The sequence below is a fragment of the Leuciscus leuciscus genome (genome assembly GCF_965113295.1).
Source record: "Leuciscus leuciscus genome assembly, chromosome: 18".
Classification (NCBI taxonomy): Eukaryota; Metazoa; Chordata; class Actinopteri; order Cypriniformes; family Leuciscidae; genus Leuciscus; species Leuciscus leuciscus.
Window position 1 is genome coordinate 7,812,614 of NC_138742.1, and position 26,797 is coordinate 7,839,410.

Here is a 26,797-nt window from a genome sequence, read left to right on the forward strand (position 1 = left end):
ACACGAATGAATCGGCCCGTCTACAGATAGTAGGTTTGCATAACCTCTGTGTAAAAATAAGTGACAGAGTCCTTGTACTCCACAAACATGGTGAAGTATAGAAAGTAAGGGATCAAATTCAGCCACTTTTTAATTAACACAATTATGAATATCATTCAGTACCAAAATGAAAATTCTGTAATCAATTTACTCGCATGCCATTTACAAAGCTCCAAGACTATCCTTTTTCAGTGAAATGTAAAAGAGGTACGTGTATGAAATGTATAAAATGTGAATGAAAGTCAATGTTGTGTGGAGTGGACCCCAATGTTCAAAATATATTCTTTTGTGATCTGCAGAAGTAAGAAAGCCATACCGATGTTCAACAGCACAACGGTGAGTAAATAACACAAATTGTATTTTTTAAGTTCTTTGAAAACTTTTATCTTATAAACACTCATTTTATAACACTGTTGAATGTAATCTTTAGCTAATCTTAAAAGTAATATCCATTTTTCATACTGTACATTATAATGCTGTGATGCCCAAATCAGTGTTGTTATTGTTAACTGAAACTAAAACGCTTAACAATATTTCTGTAAATTGAAATATAGCTGACATAAATTAAACCATAAATATTAGATTGAACTTATATGCAAATTATAAATGTTGACTAGGCAACTAACTGAGATAAAATAACTACTAAAATTACTAAAACTGAAATAAAAATAAATTAAACCTATATTATATTGAATAAAAAAACTAAATAAAATGGCAAAAGCACATAATAAAATGGCAAAAAATAAATAAAAATATTAACAAATACTTTGATAGTAAACAGTGGCCAACTTCGGTTACTGAAAAATATAATTATCTGCTTAGCAGTATCGGATAGAATATTTATATCTTAAGAAGACCTAATAAAATGCCTTAAATATCAAAAATAACTAGATTTTTTATTTTATTTTTTATTTCTAAAGAAAGCATAAGTGGTCCTTGCCTATGCGAACTTTGCTGCTACTCACCATACCATAGTAATGACTGTTTTCATACAGGTTTCCTAAACCTGTATCATCTTATCAATGTACATCATAGTTCACATTGTCCACATTACACTGGGACATGGCAAAGTATTTAAACAAAGACAAAAAAGGACATGCTTCAAAAGCACGCTTGCACCTATTTCTAAAAACCTATCATCACCCGTTAATCATCTGCCAACACACATGAAATCATTTAAAGCTGAGCGGAAGAAATCTGGGCCACTCACTCACTGTGAGGAGCGGAAGTGTGTGTGTAATCAGCCACGTGCGTCAGATCAAGCATGAGGCTTATATTTTACATACTGAAGCCAGCGCACCGACAGCATGCATTAATACATTTGCAAGTAAATGAATCAGAGTTTCTGTCGCTCACTTCCTTACGGTCCCTCCCTAAACCTAAAGCCGTGAAACAACTCTCCACAAAGAGAGTATCCACCCTGTATTAAATCCATATGCGATGGAGTTTGTCCGGTATTCTAACACCACATTATTGCTTCTGAATCAGCTTTACATGCAAATGCCATCTTAAAAATTAGATGCAAAGAAGCCATACATCATCAGTAGACCAAAATCAAAGTAATACCATTTTTTAATGCCATCAAGCAGTGAATATCTTTTTATGCACATAATAAAGATGCAGGCAAACACTGTAGCATTTTGTTTCTGGTTACAATGCCATCATTTGTCACCTGCTACCAGCCTGGTTTATTTAAATCTCAAATGGCATATGTGGAATAAAGAAACTGGGAGTGCCTCTTATTTTCTCTTCTGCTGAACTTGGCAACCTTTGCATTCACAAACCTTTTATTTGAAGAAGAAAAAAAATTATGTTATTTCACTGATCTGGTTGAATACAGTCGAATAACATGTATTTCAACGGCTAAAAGCTATGTTTCCCTGATCAAATTAAGGGTTAAAAAGGAAAACATTGCACGGAGGTAAATCCAATAATCCAGGAAAAACATTTTCATGTTAATTCCCAGAATGCCCACGGGCTGTAATCTCTCTGACCAGTGAAAGGATCATTAGATCACTGCATTACTAGCCAAAGCATTATTATTACTGGGCGGTATGAAAGTATACAGCGGGACAAAGATAGATATTTGCTATCGGTGGGCAGGACTGCTTTACATCATTTCTGAGAATTAAGGAAAAACATAAAACAAAAAAATAGAAATAATTCACAGTAGGACATGTCCTATAAGTTATAGTAATACAAGTTATTTTCGTACTGAAAAGCCTGGATTTCTCAGTATTTTTCCAACTTATTTTTCCCATAAAGATTTTTTCAAGCCATGAACCAAACTATATATATATATATATATATATATATATATATATATAATATAAATAAATATAAATATAAATAAATAAATAAATATATATAAACATAAATAAATAAATAAATAAATAAATAAATAAATAAATAATATATATATATATATATATATATATATATATATATATATATATATATATATATATATATATAGATAGATAGATATAGATATATAGATATAGATATAGATATAGATATAGATATAGATAGTTCTTTCATGATTCTCTGATTGGTGGAGATTTAGTTTTTGTTTTTTCACAAGGAATTCTACTGTTAAAAAGTACTCTGAAATAATGAGAACTGATGGCTTCAACAAAAATGAATTCCCCTATGGAGAAAATGAACAGGATTTTTACTTCTGGAACCCGAATGCTGATCTTTGCAAACAGGTTTCCCAAACAGACCTGTCCTGAACTCACACTATTGGTTAAGACAAAAGCTGAATCGTAAAACCACTCAAACAATATGAAAATGCCACACGAATTTAAAGAATTATGAATTCTTAAAACTTTTTCATCTTTTGCACATTAAAAAGAACAACAGCAACAACATTTTAACAGATCATGGAAACTTGAACGATTGGAATATCTCATATTGCACATGTTTGTATTAGATAAGACATTGCTCAGGGCTGACACTCTGCGTTCTGGAATGTAAATACAGTAGTTGCATTTATATTTTCTAACAGAGGGTGAAAAGTGCACATCTCTAGAGTCTGGAACTCATGAGGAGCTGCAGGCAAATTCAGAAAATGTCATCCTGATTTAGCTAAAGGCAATCTACATTAAATCATCCATTTTAAACTGCAACATTCACTACACTGAATATATCCTGGTATGCAAATTACAACGTCTCTCTAATCAAAAGGCAGGTACATGGTGTTTCCGAACATTTTAATGTCCTGCATATCTAGTAAATCTGTGCAGCATTATTGCTGCTTTGCATGAAAGGTGTGGCAGGATTACACATCACAAAGGCACATGTATGAATAAACAGGGCTTTACCAGCATAGATTCCTCTGCGATTGTATTTGTTACGCCGCAATAGGTCATGCATTTTCAAGGTTTCAGTTTAAAACAAGCAGCAAACATGAACTGTGGAGGCTAACAACAACCTTGCAGATGATTCATGCCTACCAAACTTATCATTCACTGTCCAGCTGTCTTGTTACTAGATGACACGAAAGCGCAGTGGAATTCATGCTAAAAAGTAAGAAGCCTGTGTAAAAATAAAACTTGCTTCATAACAAAACCATTTTCTTGGCTACAGAGAGCTCACGAAGAGGTGTTAGTATGTGTGCATAGTGTAAACATATCACATTCTCTAAACTCTGAGCCAAAATATCTCGAGGAGAACTGCAGGCCATCTTAAACTTCATGATAAAGCTCAGTTCTTGAAGGAATCTCACGAAACCAGTCAAGAAATGTCCTGAAGCAAAAACTGAAACCAAAAAAAAAAAAAAAAAATTGTTTCACTAAAGGGATAGTTCACCCAAAAATGAAAATGGTGTAATTACTTATTCACCCTCAAGTTGTTCCAAACTTGTATGAGTTGCTTTCTTATGTTGAAAACAAAATAAGATATTTTGTTATATATAAAGAACGTTGGTATCAAACAGTTGATGGACCCCATTGTCTTCCATAGTAGGAACAAAATATTATGTCAATGGCTAGTGTCAACTGTTTGGTTACCAATATTCTTCAAAATATCTTATTTTGTGTTCAACAGAAGAAAGAAACTCATACAGGTTTGGATGACAGTAAATGACGGCTTTTCATTTTTGAGTGCACTATCCCTTTAAATAAAAGAAATGCTAAAAAAAACATGTCTGGAAAAAATAAAAATAATTTCAGCTGTTTGCAAAGGCAACATTTCGCATTTTTATTATATTTAACTTGATGTACTAAAATGAACTGAAATAAAAAAAAGAAAAAAGAAATCATATTCGGAAATTTTAAATGGGGGGGGGGGGGGGGGTGCGGGGTACAATACAAAAATATCTCATTAATTTTATTAACTAAACTAATTAAATAATTAACTAAAGTTTCCATCTTCTTAAAACACTTCATATTTCCACCACAAACACAACTACAGAGATTTTTGTCAAATCCGATTCTCTCTAAATTGAAATCTGCAAACTTAGAAATCAGGCAGAAAACCTAGAACCTACTGACTATTTATTTGAAAAAAGGATAAGCAATTTGGATATGTCCTGCCAAAACTTCCTATTTCAGCATCAACACAGGACAGAGAACTTACCAAGACAATATTTTCTGAACTTGAGAAATTTCATAACAATTTTCAAAGATTTTCTGACATTTTCATAAACATTAAACACGGTCGCATTTCAGTAAAGAGAATTTATGCAAATTTTTTTATTATTTTTTTATTTTCTTAATAGTCATGAAAATACAGTAAAAACAGGCCCTATTGACTTCAACCTGGAGACAGATGAATTAAAATGACCTGTGAGCCCTGAAAACCAACAAATATGAATCGGCAACCGAACAAACATTGTGTCATATGGCTGAAATACATACCAGTACCTGTAATTAATAAAGCAGGGTTTTTGCATTTGCATTCAGCGTTCTTGATCCCACAGCATTGCCAGTGAGTCACACTCCTACAGTCTCCTGCTGTCATCTGTAAACAATCATACGAGCACGCTTCTTTCCTGCATCTAAATATGGCCATGGTGTGTGTTGCAAGGGAACAGAGATCTGCGGTCAGGAGCATTAGAGAGAAACAAGGGCGGCTGGGGGGATGTGTGTGTGAGAGATACTGTGAGAGAGTGGAAGAGATCCTTTGGGGTTTATCTTTCCCCTGAAGATTTCCTTCACGAAAAAAGAAAGACGCATCCATTTCTTTCACAGCCAACATGTGGACAAAGCTATACTTTCACAAATTACAGATTTCTTCGGCTCTATCGCCCTTTCTCGCGTTTTCTCTTTTTCTGCGGTGAAGCCCCCTGGAGAAGATACCACAGCCAAAGAGAACGAGCTTGCAGATTAAAAATGGAGCATCACATTTATCCGGCGGCACATTATGAGAGATAAGCGTTACCTCTAAGTCTAAGCTCTTCTAAGGAAGAGGGACTCTTTGATGTGGAACTCGTAGATGACCCTCTCTGCATCTTTCTGTTCAGGCAATTTTGTCATGAAGGAAGCATTTCATGAAAATCGTCATTGATTTATGGTCAATAGCTTCTTATTTGCTTGAATTCCCCAATGATTCAGTGCTCCAATTTTCCTGTGCAAGATGTGAGTGTGAAAGGGTTAAAGAAATGAGTCATTTTGAATACAACTACTGTACTTACAAAGCCCATACGAAATATGCACATTTTCTGCTGAGATTGTGGAGGGACATTTTTTGAAATTCTGCAGAATGGATTCATAAAAACAAATCTCATTCCTAATTTTGAATATTCAGACTTGGTGTCATGATCATTCACATAGCATGCGAGAACCAATGTTTCTTGAGCAGCAAATCAGCATACTAGAACGAAGGATCATGTGACACTGAAGACTGGAGTAATGATGCTGAAAATGTGCTGCTTAACACGCGAATGAACCTCATTGGTTCTTGCTGAAGCACAAACGTGCTGCGTAACACAAGAATGAACCTCATTGGTTCTTCTTCCTGAAGCTCAAACGTGCTGCGTAACACAAGAATGAACCTCATTGGTTCTTCTTCCTGAAGCTCAAACGTGCTGCGTAACACAAGAATAAAAATCATTGGTTCTCACACGTCAAGCGAACATGCTTAAGCTTCCTTTTATATCTGCTTTCATATCTGATGTTTGAGTTGATCAATGTTTATATGTGAATAAAAGCCTAAATTATCATCTGTCCATCATATAAGCGAGTGTCTTTTCAGAAAATTTGGACTAAACCATTCAATTCATATGAATTAGTTTTGCAATCTCTTTATGAACCTTTTGAAGCGTCAAAGTGGTAGTTCCGTTGATGAACAGAAATCGCTCAGATTTCATTGAAAAGATCTTCATTTGTGTTCAGAAGATGAACGAAAGTCTTATGGGTTTAAAACAACATGAGGGTGAGAAATTAATAATGAAAGAATTTAGATTTTTTGGGTGAACTATTCCTTTAAGGGACTTCTTTCAAAAACTGTAGTGTATATTCACCATATCGTCTGATCACTCATCTCTGTAGTAGTTCAGGAATGCAGGCCGCGTGAAGAAACGAGTCCTGACTTCTCTCCATCTCTCACACACCCAGGTTGAAGTCACAGAGATGAGGCCATAAGGCACACATTCCATGCTTGTCATCAGTCTCCTCCGCCTTCCTTTGAGTTAGGAATGTCTTCTCAAATTGGTAAGCAAGAATGTGCTTTAAATATGAGTGTGTAAAGCCAAATGTCTCAAGAACCAGAAACCCACCTCATTCACAACGTGGAAGTAAGCTATTTTCTGTGAATGTGCGAGATTCATTAGCCACCACAGGTCAATGACTTGAAGAATAACGAAGTAAAAGGCAAAACTATTTGCGCTACAATAATGCGATAAATACCAATTCACAATATCAAGGTAGCGTAACGGACTGTTATTGTACAGCTAAAATAACTGAAATTCCGGTCCAGAGATACGATAGCACATAGCGGATCATATGTACGAGTCGGCGAAGAAAGAAAAGGTCTCAGACCCATCTGAACTCTACACAGAATGTTGTATTTTAAAGCGATATGGACGAGATTAGGAGGAGAAATGGTTAGAGATTAGGAGGAAACTAAACTAAATGCTACTGGCTATTTTAAAAAAGGGGAGGAGCTGTTCGATATGTCCCGCCCTGTCTTACTGTTTCAGTGGAAATTACATTGAATAATGTTGCACATTTCAATGCATTCAGTGGGCCTTTAAAATAATTCACCGAAGCAGTGCTTGCCACAGAATGTTGTTGATTCAATTCAGTTGAAAAGTCCATTAACAGAAGTTCAAAACAGTGATGTCATCATCCATCTCAGTTCAGTTCTCATCCGATAAAAAAAGTGTCCCCAACTAGTCAAAGCGAGAGGCAACAGTGGCAAGAACCAAAACGCCATTGGTGACAGAATGGAGAAAACAACATCAACCTTGAGCTGAACTGAGCTAAATAATGACACTATTATCTTCTGTAGAACTGCTTTAAAGTTGCAGAAATGATGAATTTTGCAACTTTAACACTGTTATTTTTTTATTAATGTGAAGCTGCTTTGAAACAATCTGTATTTATTAGAGCGCTATATAAATGCTTTCGGCACTGTCCTTCTGTGGTTGGGTCTATATCTGCCTCTTCATGTCTTCAGTGATTTTGCAGCTCTAGTCACATTCTGCAAGCAAGTCAGGGCACGACCCGATGGTACCGCGAACACTCAGAATCAGCTGATTCGTCATCACTTGGAAAAAAAAGACTGGGTTCCACATTCTGTCACCTTTGAACTTCCTCTGGAAATTAAGAGAGGAAATAGACACGACTAAAGAAAGAGCGTCTTCTCGTTCAGTGAAGGGGCGGAAGAAGCCACAAGCATGGTGATGCTTCCTTCAAGTGCAATAAAACAACAGCCAAGGATAAATCAGAGCGCCAATCAAATGCCCTGTAGATGACCCGTGATTCACCCAGCCATCAAACATAACAGCCTCCGACCCTCCACATTTACATAACAGACTTCAGAAGAGCGACCAAACGGAGAAGTGATTTCCATTACAGTTTAAATATTCAAATGGCACTGCCAGTCACCACCCAAAAAAAAAAAAATAACTTCCTTGAAATGAAAATGCTCTCGCATTTAAAGGGGAATTCCACAGTGGTCTGCCGCACATGATTCTGAGAAGTTCGGGATTTTTAGGCTTTAGGTTTGTCTTTTAAATCAGGATGCCAAAAAGCATTTTCCTTAAGGACTGGGAGATAATGAGAAAACCTCTTTAATATTCATGCACAAATTAATATTAAGTAGACTGTGAACTGAGTGAACCTAGCACTAGCATTTTCCCTCGTGTCTTCTGAAATCCCAGATGAAACAAAAACCTACTACAACTTCATCTCTACATAAAACATCCCCCAAGCGTACCCGGTTGTTCACATGCACAATTGAGACATGCACTATTTTTCCATGCTGAATGATGTGGGCGTATGAATGCAAGACAACAGACCTCACCAACCTCGCAGGGATCTTGAACAGGACGAATCAATGATTTTTAGTATTCCTGTCATAATACATATCACAAAGTTTGCCGTCAAAAAATTCAATTTGCAACTTTTATAAAATCATTTCTTATAGTGATGCCAGTGCCAAATACAAAGCAAATAATGAACAGATTTTAGCAGCTTTGCAATGGATAATGGACATTTTTAAGAGGATGTTATTATGTAAAATAAATGTAATTTCACAAGAAGTTTCACAGACCATTTCCTTTAAATAACAAAGTAAATAAATTGCAGATTTCTGGCTAAACATCCGAAGTAAAGTTTTAATAAAGCAAGCAAGTAAAGGAAATAGTTTCTCAATGGATGCCAGGTTTGATTTGTAGCGAATGAAAACTAAGCTATGAGGGATAGAAGTGCAGTGCGTTTAATAGGGTTTCAATGGTTTAGCCAACAAAACACTGTAAATATGTTGTTCCAAAACAAAACAAAATTGGACTGGAATCTGCAAACGTTTTATATGCTGTTCTAGAAGGAAATTCTGCAGATTTAAATATGGTAAAACATTGATTTTATATGGATAGATGTGCAGAACTTTGTGAACACCATTCAAACGCAGCTCAACTTTATGCAAAGTTCTGCATGTGCAATCTGCATGTGGGTCTGGCCATAACCTTTGACCTTACAAAGACTGGAAATCTATCCTTAACATCCAGTTTTAAATCAAATTAAATAAATACATATTTTTAACCTCACTAAGGTCTATAATATTGGTTTCACTTAACAGATTGCAAGCAGCTAAAATGTCAAGCCATGACTCATTAGATAAGCTATTTTTGAGATACAAATCTTTCCCGGATAAAATCGTCTAACTGGAGAGAGAGAGAGCGAGAGAGAGAGAGCGAGAGAGAGAGAGAGAGAGAGAGAGAGAGAGAGAGAGAGAGAGAGAGAGAGAGAGAGAGAGAGAGAGAGAGAGAGAGAGAGAGAGAGAGAGAGAGAGAGAGAGAGAGAGAGAGAGAGAGAGAGAAAAAAGGTAGAAGCTTTTAATAAACAGCATTCAGATATTATTTGGACGGGTGCACAAAGCGTGTTCAAACGGCCATATCAATGGCTGAGTGGCACTTCATAATCATACAGGCCTAGTTAATAATAAAAAACCCATCCATCCTTGTTTTCCTGTCACTAAACGGAAGGAGAGAACAGAGGGAGGATTGAAACGAGACGTGAAGCATCTGTGGCCTCGCTCGCAGGGTTGACAGGAAGTGGCCCTGAACTCTGTGGACACAGTAACGCTGTGTTCCCCTGATCGGACCACCACCACCACGTTCTCCATTCAAATGACATCAGATGTGGACAGATGGGTGAGAGTTCGGAGGGGTCATCCACTTCAAACTCTTTCCTGCGACCAAAAGCGGGTCTCTGACACACTGAGTGACAATAATTAATAAAGTCAAGTTATTGATTAAAAGGATGTTTTTGCATTTACAAGACAAAGTATTGGTCATTCATCCCACAATCGACTAGTTTCCAGCTCAACGGCGTGTCGTGAGGTTGGCAAACCAGTTTTAGAGAAGCTTCAAATGAATCTCCTTAAAATGAGTCATTGCAGCCGACGTCAACACCTTCCGTGACAAATTTAAAGACAATTCCTGTCAGTGCATAAATAATTTAAATTGTTGGTCTATATATAAACATGCAAATGCTCTTGATGGAGTCTTAAGCTCCATCAATGGTCGCTGTGACTTCATATTCTGAACACTACACGAGGTTTGAAAGCATCTCAAAAGGGACAAAATCTAAAAGCAACCAATATTCTGACAGAAAAAGCAAAAACATTTTTTATTTTTATTTTTTTTACAAATTCTTGCAATGGTCCTTGAGAATTGGTATGAACCAATTAGACGCATAAGTGGGACAGAGCAACAGAACGTGGATAGGCAGCTACACACAACAACGGAAGTTAGCCGTCTGCTGCTGCATTAAAAATTTAACGAGATCTGTGGGTGGCCACAGCAAATCTCGGCTGTATTCTCCAAACCCAGAGAGGCTGATAGCGTGACCATTAAAAATGCAAATTTTGCTGGCAATCACTCAAAACGAGGCGCTTGTTAAATCACGTGTGAACGGCATCAGGGTCTATTGTATCTCATTTGAGTTTATACAGATAAAAGAGAAGGTGCAAGTTTCCTGTGATATCTACATGCAGATGTTTCTAAACATAAAATTAATTAATAATGTAATTAATTAATTAAGAAATAAAATTAATTAATTAAGAAATAAAATTAATTAATTAAGAAATAATTAATTTTATTCGTACATTTTATACTCATACATCATAGAGCGATTTTATATTTATGCATTGTGAGATTATTTTACAATGCAATATTTTTAATGACAATTAAGCAAATTCAAAACACAAAGAGCAGTTTTGCAAATAAGAAAAAAAGAAATCAGAATACATGAAGGCAGTGCATCAAATACAACGATTATGCATGAATACATTAAACAATATTTTTGCATTACAGTATTATAAATGAGAAATGAGCTTAACTGTCATGAATATGGGTGATTCTATCATTTTTTTATAGTTAAAGTAAAAAGTAAAAGTTATAGTTAAAGTTATATTTTTTATTATTTTAATAATTTGTAATTGTTACTCATTGTCATGGATCACACAATATAATATTTTCTGTAAAAAGTGTCTTATCTGAAAATCATGAATTAGTCAGTGCATTTTTTCCATCATGTATGTAATGAAAATATTTTATTTTACTTTTCTTTTGGTAAGATTTCATTTACTTTTATTTATAAAAGCCCTAAATAGTCATTTTCCAACATTAACTACAACATTAAATGGTTTAAAAACAACTTTTTATCTTAAAAAAACATGTGTAAATTTTGCGTCAATTCTGTTACCGTACCGTACCTTTAAATTGGTGGAATTATTTCTCACAGGACATCATGTCACTCTCCCTCACTGATAACATCTGAAGCACTGAAAGGTATGTGTGTGCTCTCTCTGATAAAATATTTTAACCTAAAAAGTTATTTTGTGAAATGTCAAAATTGTTACCACAATACCAAAAGGAAAACAGAATTTATCACTGATCACACAGTGGGTTGTTTAAAAGTCTTTTAATCCTGATTTCATTAGTGCCATCATGTGCTCTTAGCATTTACGCTAGCAAGTACAGTTTTTGGGCTAAAAAGTTAAAAATTGTCAATTCTGTTACTGTCAAACACTGTTACTGTTATTTCTACACACTGCTTCATTTGTCTGTAACAGAGTTGACAAACAATACTATAAAGAAATGACTTTAAACAAACAAACAAAAAGAAAGAAGTAAGTAACGTGTTTGACAAGCACTGAATTATTAAAATTAAACGTGTTTTCAATAAGGTACTGGAAAGAATTTCAGTTGTTGTTTTTTACTTTTTGAAAAGCAAAATGTATATCCAATTATATATATATCTTATGTTTTAGAAGCAATTTTAGGAAATTTATGATTTACGGAATATTTATGGGAGATTTGAGTAATTTATGAAAGTATCTCTTTTGCATTTTTTTTTTAATTCAAAATGTGTTCTACGTTGTCCTCTGATTCCTCTCTGTCCCTCGGATCATGCCTCCTACGATCACTCGTTCACATAATAGCATTTCTAAAGATGAAGCCACTTTTTATTGCGTGCCAATTCTCAAAGCCAGACAACAGAAACAAGTGTGTCATTCATAACGCAGCCCAAAGCTGAGTGTATCACTCCTCAGAGACAGAGGGTCCCAGTGAAGAGAGGACAAAGGCCCCACTGCGTCGGCACGTTACCAATTAACAGGAATTTGCCTTAAAAAGCTGCTTTTCCGATGATCTCATTTGGAGCAGACTTAAAACTTTCACGGCTTTCATTGAGAGGCATTCACAGAATTCCGAAAAGCATTAAGGCCACTTCACGGGATCCGGGCCCCCTCTTCGAGAGCCCTCGATGGTGTCATGAGCACGTCTAATTAAGAGCATCAGCCCCTCCTCATGAAAGCACCATCAACAGCCACGGGCAATGCAGAGAAACAACAGATGAACACTACTGAGGACGGGGATGCAATAGCTAATTGCTCCAAATCACTATGGCATATAAACAGCTCATCGGCGTGAACACTAGTACTACAGATTTAGGGGATACCTTGAAGTTATCAGATGTTCACTCATTACAGAGTCTCAGTTCTGAAGTGCAACTCTGAGTCTCGTGTTAAGCCAGGTTCACATTGCACGATTTTGGCCGCGATTTTGCCAAATTTTTAATCCTAAAAGATTTCTCTGATCTTAGGCCCAAATCCGAAGTCTTTAATCGCTAGTTTGACCATGATGATCAAATTTGACCTCAGATCAAATTCTGGCAGTTTCAGTGTCACAGTCCTGCAGTGCAACTTCTCAACCGTCAAGTCATTAACCAATAGGAGTGCAGAACCTGATGATGCAATTAGTGAGACAACAACAAACCACCACTTGCACCACACACATCTTCTTTTTTTCTTCTTTTTTTTTTTTAAGTAAAGCCATGATCAGAATGAATGCTAGAGATGTTATTTCTTTGCCAGACACTATTTCAATCTAGGGATGTGAAACAATTTATCGCATCCAAAATAAAAGTTTGTGTTTGAAATTTTTTTTTACACAACTGTTTTCAACATTGATAATAATAATGAATGTTTTTTGAGCATCAAATCAGCATATTAGAATGATTTCTGAAGGATCATGTGACTCTGGAGTAATGATGCTGAAAATTCAGCTTTGATCACAGGAATAAATGACATTTTAAAATATATTAAAATAGAAAACAGTTATTTTAAGTTACAAATTAAGTTATTTTAATTTGTCATAATATTTAACAATATTACTGGTTTTTTTTTGTTTTTTTTATCAAATAAATGCAGCCTTGGTGAGCGAAGAGACTTATTTTAAAAACATTAAAAATCATACCGATCCAATAATATTTTATATATTAAATTATTTAAATTATTATTTATTTAAAATTATTATTTTTATATATAAAATATTTTTCTTAGGCTACATGCATGTGTGTGTATTTATATATACAAAATAATTATACACAGTACACACATATATTGTAAACAAACATTTATTTTGGATGCAATTAATCGTTTCACAGCCCTATTTCAATCCTGTGTATAATGCAGCTCAGAGTAACAGAACGTGCCATGGATTGATGATGTAAATCTCAGAACGAGTCTTCTTGCGTGTGTCCGTTTTTAACATGTCTGACATGAATCACACTGAGATCCTACAGTGTAATACGGCTTACAGCGAGGATCATGTTCGTATAGTATGAGAAGCAACAGTCGTAAAGGACTATTATAAATCGTACAGTCAGTGTGCACAGCTTTAGATTTCTTTATCGTGGTGCATACTAAGGCAAGCATACTTAGGGTTGGGGATTTGAACAAACCCTAATTTAAAGTATCCAACACTGTTTGTGCTACAGACATAAAGTCTCCTCAGATCGTGCAGATTGTTGAGTAAAGGCGTGCTATTATTTTTCAAAGTGACTGGACTTTTAAATTAACATGGCGGAAGATAAAATGAAAGAAAGCAAAAACACAGTTGCACTGTGAATCCACTCTGCTAAACCCTAGAATTAACATTGACATTGAGACTCTGGCAAAGCGCCAGCGATAACCAGGATGTACAACAACAGAACTGGAACTAATTCAAATTAAACAAAAGTCAACAGAGAAGGCAAAACCCAAAGATAAACACAAAATACGTCTGCTACTGTGAGCTGCCTCGCTCAGTATTCAGACATTAGTGCTTTATTTCTCCAACCAAAGACCTAAACGGTCAAGTGAGGTTGATGATACTATCCAGCCCTTCAACCATGGTCGATTTGGTTAGAACAAACCGTACTCTCACTTTCACTTACCTAAGTGCATTTTGCCATGAAGAATGAGGAGGATGGTAAAACGAAACACTCTGAGGACAGTAAGTGTGGGCGAGGTCTTTCTACAAGATGAGAAGTGGTAAACTAACAAATTATAGCTTAGTTCTATGCTCAAACTTTCCTGATATGGTTTCCTTAACCCATGATTTACAGTAGAGCACAGTTCTGTACAGGGAATATGTCTTCAGAAATGTGTTAATGTAAAGCCCCTGACTGTAAAGAGGGTTGTAGAGAGCAAAGTATGGAAAAGAAAACGTGACTGCACTAGAGGACCTCTACATGTCATAGAAAGGCTAAAAATGATCAACCTAATCTTATGAGAAAACTATTTTACGAGGTGGAGATTTCACATTAATTTGCACCATGCGATTCATATGGAAACATATGATTTTTGGAAAAAAATAAGATCCACCCCTGAACCTCACCCTCATGCGTAACCAGATCACACAAAAAAGTAAAAAAAAAAAAGAGTGTACAAATTCATAAAAATTAGCCACCAATTCATGATTATGGCCAAATCAGGTCACAGTCGGATTATGACCAAATCAGATTATGTTTTTCTTAACTTTAAAGATGTCCAAAAATAGGAATCAAGCACTCATGCCTTATGGCAAACTCAATATTTAGAGATTTGAGTCATCTTGAGTGGGAGAACCATAATCTCAAGTACCGCCAACAAAGCAGACGAGAACTTCTCTTTAGTTCACTTAAGACTTCCACTGGCTGACGATAGATAGATAGATAGATAGATAGATAGATAGATAGATAGATAGATAGATAGATAGATAGATAAGAGTTGAGATCTGTAACTGTAGAGGAGACGATTGAAATTACTGACGTCTTTCTCCTCAGGAGAAACATCTGAGAAGCTCTTCATTTAATCTCAATAGAAGAAATTGACATAGTAGACACACAATCCAGGTGTGATGTAGGGCTACCAAAGAAAAAAAGAAAGACAAATCCAGACTAGTCCTTGACAGGACTTCAGGTAGTTAGTCATCTGAAACCGCTCACACACATTGTGATTGTTTGTCTGCAATATTCACACAAATTAATCAGACTTGTATCTGATTAAAATGGAAAACATCGCGATCATTTGATGTTGTTGAGACACAATCAAAGAATCCATTTAAACCGGTGGATCGGAGAAAAAATACCCGGATTTATAAACACGATGAGAAATATTGAGCTCGCACATTCATTTTAATCAATAAACCACACCTTTTATTTATTTTATCAACCGGAAATCTGGCTAAAATCACATTGAGGTCTATTTTCAATCTCAACGGTTAACAAAAACATCTGATATAAAATAAGGCGTTCGTAGCCTACTCACCTTGTCGAGAACCACAAATGTGGTGTGAATAAAATCCTTTTGTTTTCTGGCTGCTCTGAATGACCGTTGATTTACTGGTTTCGGTCTATGAATGAACGAGACTCAGCTTTCCATAGTCAGTAATGTTTTGCGGCTGTAACAGACGAAATGAAACGGAGAGTGAGCGCGTTCAGTGCGCGTTCATGACGGGGGTTGCCTGGGAACGCGCACAGCTGCACGAGTCATCTTCACGCCGGTAACAATTAATATATCCAACGTCACGATCAAAAGCGATCGGGAATGATCTGATGCCTGCCTGGATAAGCAGTGCTTATTGCGTCCCTGAGAAACAGCACACGGCCGAAGGGGGAGTCAAATCCATGACACCCATATGAGACGCTGGGAAAACTGAAGGAGGGAGGGAGGGAGGAGAGGGGAGGGCAGGGCGCTTGACGTGACACTGTTTTACTACGTTACACTTGACTAGCAGAGACAAGTCTGCAACAGAGAGAGAGAGAGAGAGAGAGAGAGAGAGAGAGAGAGAGAGAGAGAGAGAGAGAGAGAGAGAGAGAGAGAGAGAGAGAGAGAGAGAGAGAGAGAGAGAGAGAGAGAGAGAGAGAGAGAGAGAGAGAGAGAGAGAGAGAGAGAGAGAGAGAGAGAGAGAGAGAGAGAGAGAGAGAGAGAGAGAGAGAGAGACTGGAATGGGGTTTATCATGACTCTGTAGAGAATATAAGGTAACTGGGCCACCTATTGCTGGATCTGGGGCACCCGCAACGTCATTTTGAGATTGCTCGGTGAAAAATATATATACGGCTTGCATAGTCAAGTCTGTCATAAACGTAGATAAATATGGCGAACGCAAAAGCTTTAATTGACAAATTTATATAAATATAAGTGGGGTTTCGTTTTTGAACAAACCTGTCTTACGAATGAACAATTTAAGTGTTAAGTTAAAGGCATGGTAGATGATTTGTTCCAGAAACATTTTTTGTTCTGTTGGTTGAAAGTCTCTTCACATCCAACAATCACCATAAGTCTAAATGTATTTATATCGTCTGTGGAAGGCGTAGGACCATAAAATGTTCGTCCAATCATTGCATTCGGCCCGAATGCAATGATAGGATGTCCTACCTGTCTGTCATCATATGTATTTCCATACCTCCGCGCACCCTGCTCGTGCAGACATCATCACGTCATCTGCGTTTCATGCTATCCAGAGTTAGACAGACGTCAGTCACCAAGTGCCACAACCTAAACAGCAGCCCCCTTTTACAATTCCTCCTGAACCAAAACATGAGCTTATGCTGCATTCCCGCCATAATTATTGTAATTTGGAAGCGATGGAAAACCTGTGACGTTATACTCAGAGTTGGAGCGGTTCGTGACACAAATTTATGCATTTCAATAGCAAAACTATCAGTTCCGAAATGAATCTGCTGAAGTCAGGTGGTACAGGTCTTTAAGTTGTTTATGTTCATTTATTATTGTAATGTTATGTTATTTGAGACATGAGGTAATTTAACGCTGTCTCTCATGCTTTGCGGACTCTGCTGTGTGCATTCATGTGTTTTGAAGGAGGCGTGGCTTTGGAGATGCTCTGAAGGGAGGGTGGGATCTTATGCTTTCAAAGCTCATTGGTTAGACTGATGAATGAACACTCCCCCTACATTGTCAGTGTTTTGATCTAAAAATGACCGACTTTTTGATCTAAAAGTGACTAGTGACCGACTGAAGGCGAATCGTGAGCGACTTAGTGTTTTAAATCGGCTGAGTGAACGGTTCAAAGACACTCACTTTGTCTCCACCTACTGGCGTAATGTGGCGAATCAAAATTTTACTTTTGGGAACAGATTTAAAAGATTCAAGCCACTGTGATGAATCAAATAATTCCACCACTGGCGTAAAGACACTGGTAAAACCAGTCTTTCCCTACTGTCTTATTTTGAGAAAGAAAGTAGCTGCATTTGTTAAAAATGAAATGTGTCTATATAGGTCTACTAAATATGACTCCACTAGCGATGATCACATTTAGGCAGAATCAACCTTTTGAGTTAGATGTAGTGCTGCGGCTTTGGAAAAGCCTTTTGTTTTTTACAGTGTAGATTGTTTTCTAACAATTAATCTTCTAACTTCCTATCTTAAGTTTTAATAAATCACTAGTTCTAACTTCTAAGCTTATAATAAGCAACACATTCATTACAAAAATGTATTAGCCTATATACTTTCAGAGCTCTGGATTTATTTTTAATTTTTTTACTCTCAGACAAGTCATCCCAGCATCTTCATAAAGAAGAGGAATTCAGACATATGCACATTCCTCATTGGATATTAGGAACTAGTTTTGGGACTCGTTAAGTAGATTTCAAATTTTTTTTGAGAGCGCTTGCCTTCAGCTTGCCATTTTACATAACATGACAAGCCTCATCAGATTTTGAAAGCTACATACATACCAGAAACTATAGCCTGAGGCTTATTTCTGCTGTCTTCCTCCATTTGCACATTATAGTCTTGTTTTACAGAAAATCTTAGTTTATTTCCAAAGATTTGCCAATGCTGCCCCCTGGTGTTTACATCATTCAAGTGATATGTTAGTGTTTGATGTGATTTATGTTTGTTAGAATTAAATATGCACAAAGGGAAGATATCCATGCAGTACTAAAGTACTGAATATACATGTGCTGATTCAACAGAGTGGGGTGTTGATGGACAATATGTAAAATAAGCCGTCTTACAAAATGATTTCCTCTTCTTAAGGTGCGATTAGACTGGACCTTGTTTTAGCATTCAGTTGTATTTATATGCATGCAAATGTGGGAGACCGGGATCACAAGCATATGTATAGGAGTTTTGCCTTTTGCTGTGTATTGAAATTTGGTGTGAATTCATAGCGAAAACAAGTTTGACCAATAGAGGACGTAAATAGTGACCACATCTGTAAGCAGAAAGATTTTGAAAAGCAGCCTGAACAACAACAACAAGAAAAAGAAATGGCTTAGAGCTTGATGAATTTAAACAGACAAGTTCAGTTTTGCTTCTGAAAGGGATAGTTCACCCAACCAAAAATAATAATAATGATAATAATAACCCTCATGTCATTTCAAACCTGCATGACTTTCTTTCCCTTCCATGGCCTGTCCTGTCCACTCTTTTTAATATAATGTAAGTGAATGGGTCAAGCTGGAAAATGACAAAAAGCATCATAAAAGTGGTTGATATGACTATATCATATGATAGCTTTGCATTAGAAACAAACTGAAATTTGAATTTTATTTGAATGAAAACCTTGCCAAATGCCTTCGCTGACCATGATGTGGATTAGTGTTACTTGTATACTATTATTTATTTATATAGATTATACTGTATTTATTTATATGTTGAATTAACTTCTATTTTTATATTTTCAGTTTTCATTTTAATTTTAGTTAAAGATTTAGTAATTTTGTTAAGTGCTTTTGTCACTTTTATTAGTGTTTGAGTTTTTTTTTCAGAATAGTTTTAATTCATCTTATATATTTTTCAGTTTTTAATAATGTTAATACTTAATCTTATGTATTTCAATCAGTTGCCAAGTTTAAGTTTAGGATTTTCTTCTAACATTTATATTTTATTTTAGCTTTCTTTCAATCACCGAAAATGAGCTTTAATACTTTTAATTTTAGTAAACAATAATGCGTTCATGAGAAGCAAAGTCCTATTAATGACTTAATCATTTAATCAAATTTCGAAGCATTTCAAAAGTCATTATGAATCATTTCGTGAAACTTTAAGATAGTTTTATTAAGGACACTTCCGATCATTTTTGATCTTCAAGTAAGGAGCTGGATCTATCTAACTTGTGATGCGACTGAGCCTGGTTTCTCCCGAGGTTTTGTTCTCCATTTCTGTGACCGATGGAGTTTGGGTTCCTAGAGCTGGATGATGACATCATTGCTTTCTAGCTGAATTCAACTCCTTCCATATTTCAACTTTACTCAGTTATAAAACTGAACTGACTTATGACGCTATTGTCTTTTTTAGAGCTGCTTTACAGCAGAATTGAATTCTAATATAATAATTATTTTCCTGTTTATCACAGTAAAGCTTATTTAAAACAATCTGTATTGTATAAAGCGCTTTATAAATAAAGGTGACTTGACAAAATTGTGAAAGACATGAAAGTTCATTATAATTAAATGGGGGGAAAAACATCTTATGTATTATTTAAAATTAATAAAATTAATTACAATTTTTAAAAAAATCCACAAAAGAAGCTTTGGGATGTTATTAAGGTGGATAAATTATGGCAGAATTATTTTATTTTTTTGGGTGACCTATTCCATTAAGATCAAGTCATTCATTTTCAAATAAACCCAAAGACCTTGATTAACGAGGTCAGAACGGTTCGGATATGTTTAACTTGGAAGTCAATTCTGCTGGAACGTTCCCTAAAAGTCTTTTAATGGATTGTTGATGGACAATATGTGAAAACAACATTCAAGATATATATAAAAAAAGCTTTTCATTCCACTTAAGTCCTGCACTTTTACTCCTCTTTGTCTCTGTGGTCGGACGAGACGCTAGGGAAGAGCACGTCGCTCTCCACCGACAGGTTGCTGCCGAGTCCCGCGATGCGACTGCGCAGAAGGAAGTGAGTCCGGCGCTGAAGCAGCCGCTGCTGCTCCTGTTTGAGCTCCACGTAGGAGCGCGAGAACGTGTGGAAGATGGAGGTGACGGGGAACGCCATGAGCAGGATCCCGCTGAGGATGCTGCTGAGCGCCACCACCTGTCCAGGGATGCTGCGCGGCACCATGTCGCCGTAACCCACCGTGGTCATCGTGATCACGGCCCACCAGTACGTGGCGGGAATGCTACTGAACTCTCGCGTGGCCGCCGCCTCGTTCTCGATCAGGTAGAGGAGCGGGGAGAAGAGCGCAATGGCCACGCAGAGGAAGAGGAGGAGCAGGCCGAACTCTCGCGTGCACCTGCGCGCCGTGAGCCCGAGCGTCTGGAGTCCGAGCGAGTGCCGCGCCAGGCGCATCACGTAGAGGATGCGTAACGCACGCAAGACCCGCAGCACGAGGCCCACTTTGTCCAGGTAACTGCTGCCCGAGCCCAAGCGCTTCTCCCCCGTGGAGGTGCTGTCCACCACCAGCGTGATGTAGTAGGGCAGGATGGCTATGACGTCGATCAGGTTCAGCGGGCGCCGGAGGAAGGCCAGCTTACTGCGGTCTTGGATGAAGCGCAGCGTGAACTCCAGGGAGAACCAGGCCACACACACCGTCTCCACTATGAAGATGTTGTAGCACATCTGAGAGCATTTGCCCTGAAAGAGATCAATGGAAAAGTTTATAACTATGTGTATAGCATATATATATAGGTACATTATGCACACTACCGTTTAAAAGTTTGGGGTCAGTAAGAAGAAGAATAAATTAATAGTTTTATTCAGCATGGATGCATTATATTGATCAGAAGTGACAGTAAAGTAATTTATAATGTTACAAAAGATTTGTTACAACTTCATATTCATCATAGAATCCTGAAAAAAAAACTGCATCATGGTTTCTTGAGCAGCATCATATTAGAATGATTTCTGAAGGATCATGTGACACTGAAGACTGGCGGAATGATGCTGAAATGTAATAATTTAACATGTAGCGATATTTCACAATATTAGCGTTTTTACTGTATTTTGACAAAAAATGCAGTGTTGGTGAGCATAAAAAAAAACTTCTTAAAAACACTAAAATCTTATTTTACAGTTTTTCTCGATTGGTTTGGCTCATTTCTTGAAACCGAGATGACATTCTCAAAACCATAAGGTCATTTGGCCAAACAGTCTTACAGTTCTGCTCAACATTATAGCTCACTAGCAAAATCAAATATCTTTCCCCAAACTCTTCTTCCATGCTTCAAAAGCAGATTCCTTTCCCATATAAAAGGTCAGTACAGTCAAAATAGCACAGATCCTTCTCAATTGCCTTGGCACATGTGCATTCATTTAGTGCTTTTGTCAAAATAACCTGGATGGTTTAGCACAACACCATGGATCCCCTGCAAAAGCTCATATCTCTCCCAAAACAGTTTATCCATGTGTCAAAACTAAATATCCTTCTCATATAAATAGTCAATGCCCCCAAAATGCATTATACCTTTGGCATTGTTTAAGCACTGCAAGTCAAAATGCTTAGACGTTTTGTCACTGAGGCACAGGTCTAGCAACAGAATACCACTATGAATAAAACTAAAAGATTTTACAGTAAAATCAGCCTCCAATAAACCACTCATACTCAAGGAAACTGTAAACATTTTTATTCGTACAAAGAAATGTTAACATTAGAGAACATACTGTGAAAAGAAAACATATACAGGATTCTGTAAATGTGAACAGTTATAAACACAAACAAAAAACAAAAAAAAACTCTAGCCTACCATACTGTAAATAAAGTTTCAGAACTATAGTACAGTAATATTTTCAGTGGTCGCCATTGTCACCCTCTCTTTCCTGGCCACCATCCTCATCCTCCTGGCCATCGACGCGCTGCTCTCTGTTAGGCCATAAATTCTCATCCACATCGCAACGGATATTTTCTCTTGTGATGCAGCGAGGGAAGAAACGGCGTGAATGTCTCAACCATCCCCTACATTGATCCCCTGTGATGTCCTCACATGCAGCATCCATTGCATGCAGCAGGGCCCTCTGGTCTTGAGCCTGATGCTCATACACCCTCCACCTCCAAGCTGAAAAAAAACTCCTCAATTGGATTTAGGAAAGGAGAGTAAGGTGGAAGAAACTCCATTAGCATCCGGGGATGGGTGGTGAACCAGGTTCTGATGCGTGGGCCACGGTGGAAGTTCACATTATCCCACACAATGACATAATGTGGTAGCTGAGGTCCTTCTTCACCTCTCTCATTTTCCGGGATCAGATCAGTATAAAGGTGGTCCAAAAAATTGAGGAGCTTTTGTGTATTGTAGGGCCCTAAACTGGGAATGTGTGTGGCCACACCTCTTTCTGATATAGCGGCACACATTGTTATATTTGCTCCTCGCTGGCCTGGGACATCCACAGTGGCTCGGTGGCCAATGATGTTACGGCCACGCCTTCGACCTTTGGCCAGGTTGAAGCCAGCTTCATCAACGAACACTAGGATGTGAGAGGTTTCGTTGCCTTCTAATGCCATTATTCTCTACAATAGAATAAAAATAAATCTAATCAGTCAAGTAGAGACAGATACTGCAGGGAGGATCTAAAGTACTGTAAAAAGAGGGAGTGAAAAACTGAAGACAATTTCTAGGCAAAATGCTCTAGTCACACAAAGCTGGATTCTGAAGGTAAAAAGGATAAAGCAAAAAAAAAAAAAGTGGTAACCATGTCTTACTGTAATAGTGTTACAATGATAGACAACCAGTAGTTGACTTACATGCACATACTGGTACCGCAGATCTTTCACTCTGTCAGAGTTTCTCTCAAATGGTACCCTGTAAATCTGTTTCATGGTCATCTGATGTTTCTTCAATACCCGGTCTATTGTGGAGATGCTGATAGAGTTTATATTTTGGAACATTACATTGTCTAGAAGGATTGCATTACGAATCTGTCTCAGTGTGATGGCATTATTTGCAATGACCATGTTGCATATTTCTTGTTCTTGTTGTTCATTTAGAAGTTTTCTTCTGCCACCCACTTGAGGCTGTCGTCCAATCCTAGACATACAAGTCAAAGGTCAACACTGTAAATTTGTTACAAAATGAGTTACCAATGTAATTGTACTGCTGTTTTATGGTACTAAAAGTGTGATGCACTGCACAGTGACTGGAATACTATTCACAGTGTTTTCTCCATTTTTTTTTCTTTGTCATTTTTATAGTATCATATAACATCACATGAAGATATTACAGTACTCTAGGCCTACACACACACCAACACTGAATAGTTCAATAGAATAGTTCTGTACCTGTTTTCCCTGCGAAAGGTTTGGATGATGGAGGAGACTGTAGACCGAGGCACATTAGGCTGCACTCGGCGACCTGCCTCTGCCATTGTGAGGCGATGGTTTATAACGTGGTCAATAAGGGTGGCCCGGATTTCATCTGGGACATCATGGTGCCTCCGTGCTCCTCGGCCTCTTCCCCCTATTCCTCCACGCATTCTCACTCCTCCTCTTCCTCTTCTTCTTCCTCCTCCTCTTCCTCGAGCAGGAAGTTGCTGTTGTACTTGGCGAGGTGCTTCCATGTTCACACTGCAAATGAAACTGGCCCCGGGCCAAGCTCTGTCTATATACTTTTGGCAGCAGTCAGAATCATAGACAACACCTGTCAGGTAACTAAACAAACTGTTTGATTGGTCATCTGAGATGTGGGAAACTGCTCCTTCGTTAGTTCTAATTTCACCTGATTGATTGTCAAGTACTGTCATAAATGTATCAAATGTTCCAAGAAATTCTTTCATGGTATTATATCTTTGACTAATTTTGACAGTTGAACAGACAATTGTGCATATGATGACTTACACAATGAAACCATGCTGATATGTTTTGGAGAGAGTAACCATTTCACTGAAAAATCAACTAATCAGTTTAGATCAGCAAGATCTATTTATTTGGAAAATGTGCTAAATGTGGGCTCATTGTGCTAACTGTAGCTACTTGTACATAATCATTTGAAAAAAAGCACAGAGTCACTTGAGACATGTACTAAAGCATTTGCAATTTGATAAAACCAATGAAAAATGACATTCTGTTGTGAACAATTGCAAGGTGGTTTGGAGATTTGTCCATGTTATTTTGAGAATGTCATCTCGGTTTCAAGAAATGAGCCAAACCAATCGAGAAAAACTGTAATGTAATTTAATTATCTTTACTTTTCTTCACTTAATGTTGTGTTATATTCAGTGATAATAAAAAGTTATATTGCCAAAAGTATTGAGACAACCCTCCAAATCATTGAATTCAGGTGTTCCAATCACTTCCATGGCCACAGTTGTATAAAATCAATCGGAGTCAGCGCATGCTGAGGGGAACAGTGCACAGAAGTCTCCAACTACAGATCTCCAAACTTCATGTGGCCTTCAGATTAGCTCAGGAACAGTGCATAGAGCTTCATGGAATGGGTTTCCATGGCCGAGGAGCTTCATCCAAGCCTTACATCACCAAGTGCAATGCAAAGCATCGGATGCAGATGTGTAAAGCACGCCGCCACTGGACTCTAGAGCAGTGGAGACGTGTTCTCTGGAGTGACGAATCACGCTTCTCTGTCTGGCAATCCGATGGACGAGTCTGGGTTTGGCGGTGTCCAGGAGAACGGGACTTGCCTGACTGCATTGTGCCAAGTGTAAAGTTTGGTGGAGGGGGGATTATGGTGTGGGGTTGTTTTTCAGGGGTTGGGCTTGGCCCCTTAGTTCCAGTGAAAGGAACTCTTAATGCTTCAGCATACCAAGACATTTTCGGACAATTTCATGCTCCCAATTTTTGTTGGAACAGTTTGGGGATGGCCCCTTCCTGTTCCAACATGACATGACATCCACAAAGCAAGGCCCATAAAGACATGGATGAGTGAGTTGACTGGCCTGCACAGAGTCCTGACCTCAACCCCATAGAACATCTTTGGGATGAATTAGTGCGGAGACTATGAGCCAGGCCTTCTCGTCCAACATCAGTGCCTGACCTCACAAATACGCTTCTAGAAGAATGGTCAAAAATTCCCATAAACACTCCTAAACCTTGTGGAAAGCCTTCCCAGAAGAGTTGGAGCTGTTATAGCTGCAAAGGGTGGGCCAACTCCATATTAAACCCTACGGATTAAGAATGGGATGTCATTAACGTTCATGTGCATGTAAAGGCAGACGTCCAAAAACCTTTGGCAAAATAGTGTATGGTTTAAAGAGATATGTTTCATAATGTAAAGTGTTTTTGCAAGAGTTCATGTGTTCAGTTGTTGTGAATAATCTTATATCTTGCTTAGTATCATCTTTTCTGTAGCTTGAAACTTTTGGACCCCATTGACTTTCACTGTATGGACAAAAACAGCATACACCACCTTATCATAAAATAACTTATTTTGTGTTCTGTATTAGAAAATAAATAAATAAATCATACTACTTTGGAATGGCATTAAGGTGAGTAAATAATGCCAGAATTATTTTGGCTGAACTGAAAGCTATAATCCTCTGATCCCAGCCAATGTCTGGTTCTCAGTTGTAATACTGCCAGTAGACCACTAGAGGAAGCTGGAGATTAATGGAAACATCCTTCCTAAAGGTGTTTTCAGAACTTCGCTGCATATTTTTATATCACCTCGTCTCACCTCCATCCTCAGTGTGTATTCGTTCTCATTAAATCCTAGGATTGCACCTTGATGACTAACAGCAACAAAGTAAGAAAAATGTGTTGATTGTGGTACAGTAAATCAATTCAGCTCACCTGTGAAAATGGTGCCAACGACTTTTTTAGGGGCACTGAAAATTACACCTAATTTTATAAATATTTAGTAGTGCTTTACATATATTTTAGTGCTTTATATTTAGTCTACTACTTCGCCCCTAAAAAATAAACCTCATGCCAGACAAACCATCCACCAATAAACATTCTTGAGATTATTATTATTACTATGAACATAAAATTAAAACCAACTAAATGTCACCAAAATGGCAAAATGAGGTCCATAGGCTACTAATAAATGTAACAATATTAATTGGATTTGTCAGTAAATACTTGGAAAATTCCTACAACTGTCTTGTTTCAATCCTCACAGTAGATAATAGCTTGTGACATACGTACACAAAGGACATCATTTATGAAAATGGAAGAAGACTGTCATGCTAGTGCTATGTTGGTCTAAAGCTTAATTTAATCTTCTATGCTCTGTTTTTCTCTTTCCCAGGGGCAGCCATTTGAATTATTCCAGTGACTGATGTGAGCCGAGACAATGAGTGTCTTAATTCAATTAGTGACGGAGCTGGTTTAACGTGCGACTCGGTCTAATTGCCACAAATCATTTCTGGAAAAAAAGATGACCTCTCCTGAAGCAAAACTGTCTGCTGGAGCAGATTTCCTC

At 37.4% G+C, this 26,797-nt stretch overlaps 3 protein-coding genes across 4 annotated transcripts in view; all 3 read right to left on the reverse strand.

The window, feature by feature from the left end:
- Nucleotides 1–16,156, reverse strand: part of src (v-src avian sarcoma (Schmidt-Ruppin A-2) viral oncogene homolog) — a 48,332-nt gene extending 32,176 nt beyond the window's left edge. Inside the window, exon 1 of the mRNA XM_082145628.1 lies at nucleotides 15,784–16,156. The gene's annotated coding sequence lies outside the window, so the exon portion shown is untranslated. The remainder of the gene's footprint in view (nucleotides 1–15,783) is intronic.
- Nucleotides 16,157–18,844: 2,688 nt separating this feature from the next.
- Nucleotides 18,845–26,797, reverse strand: part of kcng1 (potassium voltage-gated channel, subfamily G, member 1) — a 30,862-nt gene continuing 22,909 nt past the window's right edge. Inside the window, exon 3 of the mRNA XM_082145632.1 lies at nucleotides 18,845–21,065. Coding sequence (XP_082001758.1) covers nucleotides 20,286–21,065 — 780 coding nt within the window. The 3' untranslated portion in view covers nucleotides 18,845–20,285. The remainder of the gene's footprint in view (nucleotides 21,066–26,797) is intronic.
- The window catches only part of LOC309480929 (uncharacterized protein), a 38,431-nt gene continuing 33,673 nt past the window's right edge, over nucleotides 22,040–26,797 (reverse strand). The window contains exons 2-4 of one of the 2 annotated variants that reach the window (XM_082145675.1): nucleotides 23,701–25,159; nucleotides 23,167–23,449; nucleotides 22,040–22,932 (exon numbers count right to left, since the gene is read on the reverse strand). In XM_082145675.1, the coding sequence (XP_082001801.1) occupies nucleotides 22,462–22,932; nucleotides 23,167–23,449; nucleotides 23,701–24,194 (1,248 nt within the window). In that variant the 5' untranslated portion in view covers nucleotides 24,195–25,159 and the 3' untranslated portion in view covers nucleotides 22,040–22,461. Of the gene's footprint in view, nucleotides 22,933–23,166; nucleotides 23,450–23,700; nucleotides 26,180–26,797 lie in introns of those variants that run through there. The other variant, XM_082145674.1, reaches the window with a different exon arrangement.